General features: G+C 46.1%; 1 protein-coding gene across 1 annotated transcript in view; it reads left to right on the top strand.

Annotated features, from left to right (window-relative positions):
• SFXN5 (sideroflexin 5) overlaps positions 1-13,395 on the top strand; it is a 171,635-nt gene that overhangs the window by 136,673 nt on the left and 21,567 nt on the right. The window contains exon 13 of the mRNA XM_054028792.1: positions 5,453-5,570. Coding sequence (XP_053884767.1) covers positions 5,453-5,570 — 118 coding nt within the window. The remainder of the gene's footprint in view (positions 1-5,452; positions 5,571-13,395) is intronic.

Here is a 13,395-nt window from a genome sequence, read left to right as displayed (position 1 = left end):
GTGCAGCTTTAACAAGGGGCTCTGAGTAGCCCCCTCCTGCCTGGGCTGTGTCTCAGGATACTCAGGGCTTTGACCCACAAGAAATCAACATAATGTTCCTGTCCCATTGTAATTCCCAGTCTCTCATAATGTACGTATTAGCTATGATCCTGTTTATATTAAACGCGACAAAACCCACAGAATCTGTCAGTCGGGAGATTTCAGTTAACTCCTGTCATATTTAGTTTAGCATCTAACACCTTCTTCTAGGCAAATACAGCTCTGGTTCACTGAACCTGATAACTCCTTTTTAGTACACCAAGTGACTTCCATATGGAATAAATTACAGTACCTCCTGAAAAACACCAGAGGCAGCTGCCAAATTATGCAAAATTTAAATCACTAATGAACAATGTGATGAAAGTTGAATGAAGGTGTATTTACAAGATCTACAACACACTGTGTCTGTGGAGCAGATGTACTGTCTGCATAAGTTGATACACACACACACACACACACACACACACACACACACACACTATATATATATATATATATATATGGGATCTTTAAGGTCTTTCTGTTTTAAATACATCTATCTCAGAATAATAATTTATACCTGAGCTCAATGAGCCAGAAGCTCCTCATGATGTCATTGGCTTGCTTGTATCCGCTGTGCGTCAGCAGCAAGATGCCAAAAAAGTAGGCACCAGGGAATTTTGAGGGGGAGTAGACAGACAAAGCTTAAAAAGAGAGGGAGAGAGACAGACAGAAGGAGAAAAGTGGTGGCAGTGGCAGGAGGAGAAATACTTTGCACATACATAGTGTCTTTCATCCAAAGATCAATTTGCAAATGTTAATTGTGCTTCGCAGCCGAGCGTGCAGCAGACAGCGCTGCTCTGTGTGCCTCAGAAATGGGCAGAATGGGATGTAAATATGATCATTTTGCAGGCAGAGGAACAGAAGAGGCAAGGCCCACATTTTCAAAGGTGGCTTCTAATTCTAGGGACTTTGTGTTTGGGTGCCCAGCTTTAGGAACGCTGGGTCTGATTCACCATAGAATTGCCTTGAGAATTGTTTGCCCCGCTGCAAAGTGGGTATAAAACCCTATTCTGTTCTGATTTGCTAGTGTGTGGCACTTGTTTTCTACTGGTGTAAAGGACAACACAAGATGCAGGCAGCAATGTATTGGGCTCAATGCATCCAAAGCTGAGCACCCAAAAATTGGAGCAACTCAGAATTAGAGGCCACTTTGGAAAATTTGTGCTGATCTGATATATTTTGAATCACAGAGGGTTCAAGTGGGATATCCCTACTTGCACTGAGTCGTATCAGATTCCACAAGTAGCCTTGTTGATTTTAATGGAACTACTGATAGTGCAAGGTACTGTTCGTTCCCTGGGAGTATGATCATCGCAATCTGGCCCGAAGCACGTCAGGGCTGGTCTACACTGAAAAATTACAATGGCTTTGGTACGTCTCTCTGGGGTGTAGTTAGAGGCCGATCTAACCCCCGGTGTAGATAGTGCTAGGTGAACAGAAGAATTCTCCTGTCGATCTAGCCAGTGGTGCTGGAACAAATTTTATAGTGGGGGTGCTGAAGGCAGAAACCACGTATTTGGGTTATTACTACTTCAAACCAGGGGGTGCGGCAACACCCCCACACACACACACACCCCTAGTTCCAGCACCTTTGGCCCTCGCTACTGCCTCTTGGGGAGGTGGATTAACTACAGCAGTGGGGGAACCCCTCTTGTTGCTGTAGCGTCTATGCTGACGCGGTGTAGCAGTGCCGCTGTATCATTTTAAGTGTAGACATAGGATACGTCTACACTACCTGCCGGATCAGCGGGTAGTGATCGATCTATCGGGGATCGATTTATCGCGTCTAGTGTAGACGTGATATATCGATCCCCGATCGCTCTGCCGTCGACTCCTGTACTCCACCACGGCAAGAGGCGGAAGCAGAGTTGACGGGGGAGCGGCGGCAGTCAACCCCGCGCCGTGAGGACGCAAGGTAAGTCGACCTAAGATACATTGACTTCAGCTATGCTATTATCATATTCTTAATGTATCTTAGTTCAATTTCTTCCCCCCATGTAGACCAGGCCATAATTTCAGTGACAGAGCTGTTAATAGGACCTAGGGGTCTTGACTTCCAGTTCTGTACTCTAACAGCTGAGCAAGACTCACAATTTATTTACCGGGAAATAAACTAGTTCACTATTTGACAAACAGTGAATTCATTCTTTTGTCTGGTATGCGATGATTGCTTTGCAAACAGGAGGTTGTGGAACATCTAGCAATTGAAATCAGATGTAGATTTTAGTGGGGAGGGAGCCAGTTGTTGGGATATTAGACAGCATTCCGATTCCCTCTCTGCAAAATGCAGAAGCCAATATTGAGCTAAATGTTATTTTGAAAACTGATTTGAGGACAAAGATCCTAAGGGCAGAAGAAAAGTGATCCTTCTCCACTAATTATGAATCATTTATCCTGAACTTCACAAATTTTAGAATCCGAGTCCCAATTAAGACATTACACTTCATGTGTTAATTAGTTTTTTTTTCTTTAAATCAAGCCATAACTCTTCTTAATTAGGAGGTTATAGCCATTGTAATTTGAACTGGCCTGAGTTTAAACACTCCTGGAAGTCACACCTGGGAGCTGTACCAGTGATCATTTTAAATTGGTTTAGTTTTGACTTGGGTGATTATAAGGACCCCAACCGGGCAGTAATTAAAAAGGGGGCAGCTTCCAAATTAAAGTGCCAGGATGGTGTAAGCAATGATGTCTGGGTTCTAAACTGTACTCTAGGGAAGCCAGAAAGAGACCAGTCTCTACAAGTTTCTCAGTGAGGGCTCGAATGGATCATGACATTTTAAGCACAAGTTGAATGCATCAGTTCCAGCAATCTCCTCTCTTCCAGCGAGAGGGGACCAGTTATCCACTTTTCATTGCTGGCAGTTCTTGAAGGCTTGTTTTCCTGTAGAGTGATCTTAGAACTTTGTTATAATATAATTAAGGGCCTGATCCTGAACCTCTTATGCAAACACAACTGCTGTTGCCTGCAGCAGGAATTCTGCCTGAGCGTAGGCTACAAGGATTGCGCTTAAATCCTTTTCCAGGCTACTGATCACAGGACGGATGAATATTGGATAATACGGGCCCAGCTTGCGGAGTGCACTCTTAATGTAGAGCAGTGTTGTCTCCACTCACCATTAGTGCGGTGTTATGACTCTGGAGGAGAAAGGAGCTATGGTTGATTTACACCAGCTCAGAGTTCTGCCCTATTTTTATTCCCAAGCTTTACTCAAAGGAAAAATAAAAATGCAGCTCTCAGCCGCCACCATTGGTGAGACTGAGAGAGCCTCAGGTGCTCGGCTGGCCACTTCTCTCGATGTAGAGAGTTGCTTCGCTTCCTGCCGTTTGTGACCTTACAATGCTGTCTTGTGCACTGTCAGGCTGATCAGAGAGACAAAGGGAAAGAAGAAATGTGAAAAGCCCCGAGTGATGATTTAAATGAAGGGTAGGAAAGGCACTCAGGAGAACAGGGTTCTGTTCCCTACACAGCTACTGATCTGCTGGGTGTGCTGGGGCAAGTCCCTTCCCTTCTCCAGGCCTTCATTTCCCCTCCCACCCTCGGTCTGTCTTGCAGTTAAGATTGTAAGTTCTTTGGGGCAGGGTCCGTCTTCACTGCAGAGTTCACTCAGGCTCGTACTCGGGTCTTGTCCCTAACCCCCATCCTGTCTACGTATAAAGCCCTCTCACCTGAGTTTGGCGGTGCTTCAAACCCAGGCTAGCTGGCCCGGCTGGGTCTGAGAGCTAGAGCCTGAGTTCTGCTTTCACTCGTGCCGGTAACCCACCCGCTTTGGAGTGAGGATGCAGGCTTGAGTGCTGATCGTCCTCCGGTGCCTTCCCACAATTCCCCCCCGTGTGCTCAGAAGGACTGACAAGTTCTCCCACAACTCATAGGGAAAGAATTATAGAGTGGCTTAGCTTACTGCAGCGCGAAGAACCAGGGGTTATGTCCCCAGAAGTCCTAGTGACAAACACCAGGGAGCACAGTACCACTGAGGATACAGTAACTCAGGTATTATGGCTTGGCAAGGTGGCAGCTCACACCCAGGCTAAGCTAACCCAGGTGCTCAGATGCAGGTGCTGATCACCCGAGTTAATTCTGCAATGAAGGTAGGACATGGGCCTCTAGCACCTGCTGTAATACAAATAGTCAATAATAGCTTGAGGGTAGGAAAAGCTACTGTATTTGGCCCTCTAAGGCTTGGTCTACACTAAACCCCCAAATCGAACTAAGGTACGCAACTTCAGCTACGTGAATAACGTAGCTGAAGTCGACATACCTTAGTTCGAACTTACCCCCGTCCAGACCCGGCAGGCAGGCTCCCCCGTCGACTCCGCGTACTCCTCGCGGCGAGCAGGATTACCGGAGTCGACGGGGAGCACTTCTGAGTTCGATTTATCGCGTCCAGACTAGACGCGATAAATCGAACCCAGAAGTTCGATTGCCTGCCACCGAACCAGCGCGGTAAGTATAGACAAGCCCTAAGTTGGTGTATCTTGCACAGAGCAGTAAGAAAAGCAACCAACAAGAGGGTCTACATCAAAGTAGCCCCACCATACTTCAACTTGCACATTTTTTTCAGCTGCTATGTGCATAAGTTACACATTGGTAAGTGCATAAGGGGGAGGGACTCACCCTTGTGTTGATTTCCCTTAGCTGGCTACAGGAGAATTGCCTGGTGCAGGCACTGTGTAAGGCAGCCGCAAACACCCCCCTGTGGAGGGCATGCCAAGCTGGGGCTGGGACCACGGGGGGCATGGTACGGCTGGGGTTGTAGCAGATGGCACTATGGCTATTTTGAGCAGCTCCAGATTATGAGTTGCAAGTCTGCATCAACTTACAGAAATTCCTTCAGTTCTGGGGCCACAGCAACCCCCTGCTAGCCCAGACAGGGCTACAGCTTTGTGTGCTGGGTCCCCAAGGGGCTTGGTATGCAATTGCATCCAGGGAGTCCAGCCCACACCAGCCTCGGCACATCACCTCTGAGTTTGGCCAGTTCACTTTAATGGAACTACACAGGCCTGCAGGACTGGCCCATCGTGTGTGCGTAACTCCCTGTGGGACAGATTATGGTGCTCGTACTCACCAGGAGTAGCACTGTCCTCTGTGAGTTGGTCCCACTGATCTCATTAGCATCACTTCCAGAGCAGGGTACCGCTTAACATGAGTAAGGGCCAGAGACCTGGTCCTGTCTCATGAATGTTTTGCCAGGGAGTCCTGAGCCAGGGAGACGGTAGGCTCTCGAGGTGGGATTTGGAGTCAGTCACAGACAGGGAGACTGCTCCACTGCTCCTTGTGCAGCACTAACGGAGCAGCAGAGCTTGTTTGGATGATGGCGCGGGGTCACCCGGTGTGTCCGCCAAACTAACAAAGCCTCGTTCCTCTTTACAGAACGTCTCTCCTGCGATCCCGTCCCCGGATGGTTCTCCCAGTGCAAGGCATTGTGTGCCTCGCGGCCTTTGGCCTGGCTCTTCCCTTGGCCATCAGTCTCTTTCCACAGATGTCGGAGGTCAGTGCACGTCTAGTCTGTATTACACTGTGCCGCGCAAACCAGAGGAGTAGTAGCTCCACTGAAGTCACCGCAACGTGGCAGCTTGTTTGCCTCCCCCAGCTAATGGTGGGCCAGATTTTATCAGGTGATCACAACCACAGCAGCCAACAGGATCTAAAAACTCACGCAGTCTAAGGCTTTTGGAGACGCCCCCAGCCAGAAGAGTCATTGGGAAGGTTGGCTGTTTCTAGCCTACGCGTACAGGGGGCATGTTGACTTGGCAGTTTAGAGAGAGAGGGCATGTGTGCAGGTGTGGGTTTGGTATGTGGACAACACAGTGAATCACAAAAATTGATTGCTCTGTTGAATGTTTGATTGGTACAGGCCTTCCTGTTCTTTGGGAGTCAGCTGTTGTCTCCTTGACTTAAATATGTGCTTGGTCTTGTTATATATATGGCCTCCGGCGTGCACATCACAGCTTGCTCAGCACACGGCAGTGCTTACTTTGTCAGTAACAATGGCTGGATGCATACAGAGAGCCATGTTCATCTTTTATTATCATGTGGGTTTTCCTTTCCTTTAGCTGGTGATTGGATCATACAACAATACCTGCCCTGGGTGATCAAAAAAAGGGGTTGTGATTTTGTTATATTTATTACAAAGGATTTGATTCCTGAGGGTTGGATCAAATTAAGTGAAGGCTGAAGTTAACCAGTGATGAACTGAGTAGAAAGTCCTATGTTCCATGCAAGAAATATACGGTTTAAATACAACACACAGCACCATTCCTGCTTGGCCCCCCTTCCCCTCCCATCCTTTTTTTCTCCCCTAGGAGTTAGTTGGTTCACCCACTTCTGTCTTGAGGATTCTTAGGCTGTGCAGTAATCAGTTTTAACACATATTAATTGCAGGGAGGAGCGGGGACACAAAACGTTTAAATGAGGCATTTAAAAAAATGTACCTGGAAAGAATCCTCTCTGCTTGCACTTAAAGGGTAGCAGCTTGTAGTCAAGAGTAACGCTTTAAAGACGACATTGTGGCCCTCCATAGTTATTCTCTTTCAGTGATTCTAGGTCAAATGTGCTCCGTTCACAAGTCAAATGATGTTTGTGTTTCTACCTGAGGGCCCTGACAGCTCACCCTGGGCTCTGAGAGTCAAGCTGGGTACATTCTCTTTCATTAGCATCCATAGTAAAGATTACGCGGTCAGAACTGAGCTGCCTCTTTTGTTTCTGGTGCATGAGGAAGAACACAGTCCTGCTCACCCTCCCAGGTCTGTGTTGTCTCCGGAGTGTTCATGTAGTGAACATTTGTTTTTGTCTATAAAGCAAGCCTCTATGACAGTAAGACACACAAGGAGCAGATACCTGTTCTTGCAGCTTCTCAGAGTATTCCACCTTCTCCATTTCATCTCTAGATTGTATCTTCAGGGCAGGGACTGCCTTTGCTCTGTGTCTTGTGCAGCACAGTGCACATTGTTGGTGCCGAACAACAAGAATATGTTAGGTTGTGTCAGATTTCACTTTTTGGCCAAAAGCCACACTTCAAAGACAGTTTGATGTTCTCTTGCTTACGGGGTCACCAAAATGCCAGTCAAAAGAAGATGGGATACTTAACTGTTTTGTAGCGGAAACCATTCAAGTAAAACCGGAACTGGGGTCCAATCACAACTGCCACTGAAATTCCTTGGGCCTAAATTCCTTGGGATAGTCATTAAGGCTTACATTTTCAAAAATGTCCACTAATTTTGGGTGACTCATTGTTTGGGTCTCCATCTTAAGGCACCTAGGGCCTGATTTCCAACGGCGATGAGCACCCAGTCAAGCCACAGGTATCTAAAATTTGTTATGCAGAAGTTGAAGCATCCAAAATTATATGCCCTCTGTGAAGGTTTGGGCCTTAAAAAAAGAAAAAAAAGTCCATGCCTTAGTTTTCCGATCTGAAAAATGAGTCTAACAGTGCTTACGGACATCTGTAAGGTACTGTGAGCTCTTTGGGTGAAAAGTGCTATTATTGATATTTTGGTCTGACAGGATATATTGATGTTAATGGCCATATCAATCCCAGCTCTCTTTAAATTACAGAGAAAAATTAATGTCTATCTTGCATCAAAGACTATTACAATTGCAAACAATGGGGACTTTTAAAATGGTACAAAGATTAATTGAAAGTGACCTTCTAAAAGCAAAAAAAAGTGTTATCTACAGTGTAAACATGAATCAGAGCTGATTAGCCGCTAAAACAGACTGATGTGCTCTCTGCCCACGCATCGTGTCAGCGAAGGGAAGCCATTACAGCCTGTGGTGTATTGCTCATTATCCACTGGGTTCTCAGCTCTGCTCCCTCAGGCTCAGCTTCAAGAGAATTGAGGTCCTGCTGTGGGAACTTGAGGTATCAAGCATTTTTATGTTCAGTCTTATCAGACTCCCAGTCTTTTAAAAAGTGTTTCCATTTACTGAAGGGTGTGTGTAATCTCCAGTCCTGCAGAATCTGATTCCGGTCTGTTTAATGGCTGATGAACTTTGGAGACATTCAGCACCTAGGAAGTGAATGGAGTAGGTCAGTTCTCTAAAACCATAATCTCTTCAGAGCCAGTTCTTCACAGGCTTGGCTAGGGGTCCTGTCACAGCCCATCAGTCCTGAGTCTCTCAATTCAGGATCTGAGCGTGTGATGTGTTTGGCTTATGTGTGTGCAGTAGTGGCCCACAAAATCTGCCAGACCTGCTTCCTCTCCTTGCTATGCTAGCAGACCTTCCTGTGTGTCTGGATATGAACTCTGCGCCCAGTTCTGCAAGTATTTGTTTTGTTTGTGGATGTAGTAGGTGTAAAGCATCTATAGATAGGACATTAGAGGCAGTCCACTTGTAACAAGCTATGTCCATGGAGCAAATGATTGGCAACAGGAGTGTAACCAGGGGATTCAGCTCCAAAGAGGGACCATTTAAAATAACAGTAAATGAGCCAAATTTGACTCTGTTATGCATGTACTTGACGTCCGTGATTAAATGAGCCTAGCAGCTGATTCACTATTAAGCTCTCTCTTAGCTTAGGAGCTTCAGTGGCTTTTTGTTCTCAATTTAGTTTAGGGACCGAAGCGGGGAGCCTAGTTCGTTTAATGTATTTATGTTGATTGTATTGAGCTCCCATTGTTGACTCTGAGCACTTTACAAAACGAACAAGAAACAGTATTGCACAGAGTTAAAGCCCTGTAACAGATTTAAAGGGGTGCCCCAGCAACCTATGCAAAAGCCAGAGACCTTAATAGCAATTCCTATCACCAAACCTCTACTTTCCCATCCTGTCTAACTGCTTGCTCCCCATAGGCCTGAGAAAAATGGTGAGTTTTGCACGTTCTGAAGCTTAATGAAGCAGGCCATTTGGCTGGTTTTTTTTAAGCCGTAAGATTTGATTCTGCTTTCATTTACACCAACGTAGGTCAGAAATAGCTGCCTCAGAGTCAGTGGAGTTACACCAGTTTAAAGCCAGTGTAAGTGAAATCTGAATCTGGCCTTAAAACTGTCTACATAGACATTAGAATAGTAACCCTTGAGATGATGAACCAAGCTTTGGGAAGGTTAGTGCATCAAAACTGTCTTGGACCCATATCTAGTCAAGAGCAGAGCCCCAGGGGTTCTCTGATTCACTTCATACTGCAGGCCTGTGCTCCAGAAGCTCAATTTTCTTTTCTTTTCTTTTCTAGCCCTTATGGTTGTGAAGCTAACCCTGAAAACAGAAACCAAGTGTAAGCCAATGCAGTGATGTCTCCTTGGGTCTGCAGCAAGTCTAAAACATTATGGGAATATGGTGGGAATTATCCCATTATTCTCAAGAGGGTGTTGACTCTGAAACCTAATTGCAGCATTAAGTATTTCACTGCAGATCACTTTAGCAGAAATACCCAGTTAATATTCTTAGCTCACAATCTCAAACTGCTTTTTAAATAAATAAATTAATGGAGATATCCCATCTCCTAGAACTGGAAGGGACCTTGAAAGGACATGGAGTCCAGCCCCCTGCCTTCACTAGCAGGACCAAGTACTGATTTTGCCCCAGCTCCCTAAGTGGCCCCCTCAAGGATTGAACTCACAACCCAGGGTTTAGCAGGCCAATGCTCAAACCACTGAGCTCTCCCTCCCCCCATGCTTCCTCTGCCTCTCGCAGCATCTCCTGCCCAGCTGCTGTAACCTACAGCATACTCATTGACTGTCCCTCCAGTGCAGTTATGCATTGCCTGTACAAACATCTGCAACATGTCCAACACTGCAAATGGGAATTGCATAAAATCAATTGAATTCAGCTTCCCAATAAATAAGCCAGGGGCTGCCCGACTGAGTTCATTGTTCACGTACCTATTTAATTACCTCAGACCCTTCATTTTCTATTTAAAAGAAACTGCTGCACAATTTCCGTCTGCTGCACCTGCAGAGTCCAGGAATCTTGCTGCCGAACCCAGGTCCAGCATGCTGTGTAGTGCATGGGGCTCTGGTTACAAGGGCTGAAGCATCAGGAAGAAGAGTCAGTGACAGAGAGACACAGGCCCAGTTTAAAGACTTCTAGTAGCTGACTAGATGTAGGACAAACCGTCACCAAGAATGAGGCTGATTGCAATTGAAATTCTTTTCTTAAAAATAATCTTCCCTTCGGCTCTCCAGGGCAAAAGGAAAAACATCTAAAATACAAGACTGAGCTATTGTTTTCCAATCTGTTTCAGCCTTCATCTTGTTGGCAGGCTGCATTAGAAAAGCAAAAGGTTAATGAGCCAATGTGCAGTGGGATTATTGCAGTAAAGATGACAGTGAACCAGTAATTACTAATTAGATGCAGTTTAACAGGAGGAACAAGTGAAATCTCCTCTTCACCAACTGTCAATAATTAGCAGATTTGGTGAGGTTGAAATGTGTCCACAGTTAAAAGGCTGATTTTTTAATGAAATGGCACTTGACAAAAAGAGCTGTATGGAGGTCATAGCCGTAGCCCTCCAGAAGCATCCTTATATCATACTTAGGAGTGAAATCAGATGCAAGGCAACAGGGGTTCTCCAAGCAACCATCTCTCCCTTAGGACTGCCTTGCTTGAGGGGATTCTCTACTGGAGTTTAGTCCAGCTTGGAGAGGAGTGGGGGAAAGGATTTGCCAGCTGCTGGGGCTGGAGAGATGTTTCAGAAGTGAGACGTATGGTGGCTTGTCTTTAGTCCCAGGTATGAGGGACGGTGTCCTTAGATGCTGATGGCTTTAGGCAGCGTAAAAGCTCATTGGCCGAAACTGACATTTATGGTCAAGGTTGGCCTTGAAAACTGCCCTTCTTGTGACAAGTGCCCTGAGGTCTTGAATGTCCACAAGTGTCAGAAGCTCAGTTTTATATGCCAGCTGAAAGGCTATGATGGACGCTCCAGCAGATCCAACTCCAGCAGCCAACGCTCTCCTGGGTCAGAGGTTCAGTACCACTCCTAGGGAAAAGCAATCACCTGCAGAAATTCCAGCACTTCTTCCTGCAGCCTTAAGATGTTCCTGGGAGAGCTCCTTTCTATGCACTGACCTAGCCCAGTGTAGGACTCTGAAGGGATCTCAGTGCAAGGCAGCACTATTGCAAACCAACAGAATAACTCACAGACAAGAGTAACTTTAGTTTTTAATGCTGATTCAAGTTTAAATTGTAATTCGTGAACCCAGTTAACCTCCGATGTAACTCCTTTGTCTTCCCCAGTGGTCCACCAGGGTTGAATAAGACCCTGTATCTCAGCTGCTCCCGCTGCTATTATGATCTGTGGTGGGCTGGAGATAAAAGCTGTGGTATTTGGAGCTGTATTAGGTTCAGCTGTGGGTGACTAGTGGAGGAGGGTGGGTGTTCATGTCTGGAGTAGGTGGGGTGGACTAACTCCTGTCTAAGGCTGGAGTTTGAATGAGTGGTCCCTGACCAGTGAAGGACAGAAGTATAGTACCCCATCGGAAGGGGGAAATGAGGGCGAGGGTGGGATGTAGCCTCTGCTTGGGGTATAGCAGAGTGACCCACACACAGAGAAAAAAGGGCTGCGAGTGATTTTATAGGACTGAAGTGTAGGTTACCTGCTCATCCTTTCAGTAGATGGGATAATGGAAATCCAGATACCCTGCTGTGATCGGATATTGGACAACACACACAGGGCTGTCCTTGGGAAATGTGAAACTCACATTTTTTGGTAGCAGGCTCATGACTTTATGGTTTTATCTGGCTTGGGCTTCACTTGAGTTGAAATAATATTTGACAGGTGCGAGGCTGAACCAACAACCTTTATTATTCATCATATAGCAACAGAGAAACCATTTCATTCTGCATAGTGTTAGGACCATGCCCTAGCTATTATCCAGGATGGGCAGGGATGGTGTTCCCAGCCTCTGTTTGCCAGAAGCCAGGAATGGGCGACAGAGGATGGATCACTTGATGATTCCCTGTTCTGTTTATTCCCTCTGGTGCACCCGGCACTGGCCACTGTCGGAAGACAGGATACTGGGCTAGATGGACCTTTGGTCTGACCCACTATGGCTGTTCTTATGAGCTATAGGTAGGATCTTGTTCTCTCATTGGGCCATTCTTTACTTTTTATTTTGGCATCTGGGACTGTTTAATTTAGATGGAAGGATACATCTGGTCTACTGGATCCCACCCCAGTAACCAAAGGGAGGGAGCATGGTCTACTGGTTAAAGCATGGGACTGGGAGTCAGAAGACCAGGGTTTTAGTCCTAGCTCTGATTCTCTGTGTGACCCTGAGCAAATCACTTTGTTGTCTGTACCGCAGTTTCCCCATCTGTAAAGTGGGACTAATACTGACCTACCTCCCAGGCCTGTTGTGAGGCTTAACTGTCTTTTCACCAGAGCATCTGGAAGCTCTTTATAGAGTGCTCTAGACTGACAAAGTGCTACTAGTCCTAAATGCTGACTTCTTTCACATTTTTAGTCCTTTACTGAGTGGCTAATTGGGTTAATAGGCTCAGAGAGGGTCCCACAGCACAGCAGAAATACTGGAATATGTAACTCAGAAAGGAGATTGCACACTAAAAACTATAGTTCTTGCTATTGGCCTGAGGCGGCAAAGTGTATCAGCTCAAAACGGCAGACTAGACCCTCTCTCTGTCGGAACAGTACAGCCTGCTTTCAGAAAGGTTTTGATCAGCCTTGATTTAAAGCAGAAGGTCTTTTGCCCATTTGTTTCTTTGAGGTTTCAATTCCCACCCATCCCTTCCTTTCTCCCTCCTGTCAACCTTTTCCAAATAAGATGACAAAGCAAGAAGAGATTTGAGAAAACGACTTGCCTCGTTGAGGCAATCTCTCTTCTCTCCAACTCACTTGCTCGCTCTTTCTCATCTCTTGTTTTCTTTCACCTGCACCAGCTGTTCCTCTGTCTGAGGGCAGGGTTCACAGGCCTGGCGTGCGTTTCCTGAGGAGCCAGATTTCACAGGCTGTTTTTCCTTTGGCCTTGCCCTTTGGCCTTCCCTTCACACCTCCATTCCACTCCCCCATCCCACCTTGACAGCCTGGCATCTGCAGAACACCTTTGCTGCAAAAACAACCAGGGCAAAAAAAAAAAAAAAAAATCACAGTCACTCGCTTCCTGTAGAGCAGATTCCTCCAACGAGTACACCCTTTCATTTCCCTCTAATTGTGATGCTCTCGGGGGCTGCTGTCTGGGAGATCATTAGTACAGCGAGGTGCCATGCGTTCTGAAGGCATTAAGAAACACCCAGAGCCTGTGTGAGTACTGGAGCATGTAAAAAGCACCAGCAGAGAGCATGATTGCTCAAACTGAAAGGATCTTTTTTTAGTTCTCCAAGGAAATAAGATCAAATGAAATGTTGGCAATAGGAATCA

The sequence above is a fragment of the Malaclemys terrapin genome, chromosome 5 (assembly GCF_027887155.1).
Source record: "Malaclemys terrapin pileata isolate rMalTer1 chromosome 5, rMalTer1.hap1, whole genome shotgun sequence".
In the NCBI taxonomy this organism is placed as follows: Eukaryota; Metazoa; Chordata; order Testudines; family Emydidae; genus Malaclemys; species Malaclemys terrapin.
This window is presented reverse-complemented; position numbering and strand designations above follow the sequence as displayed.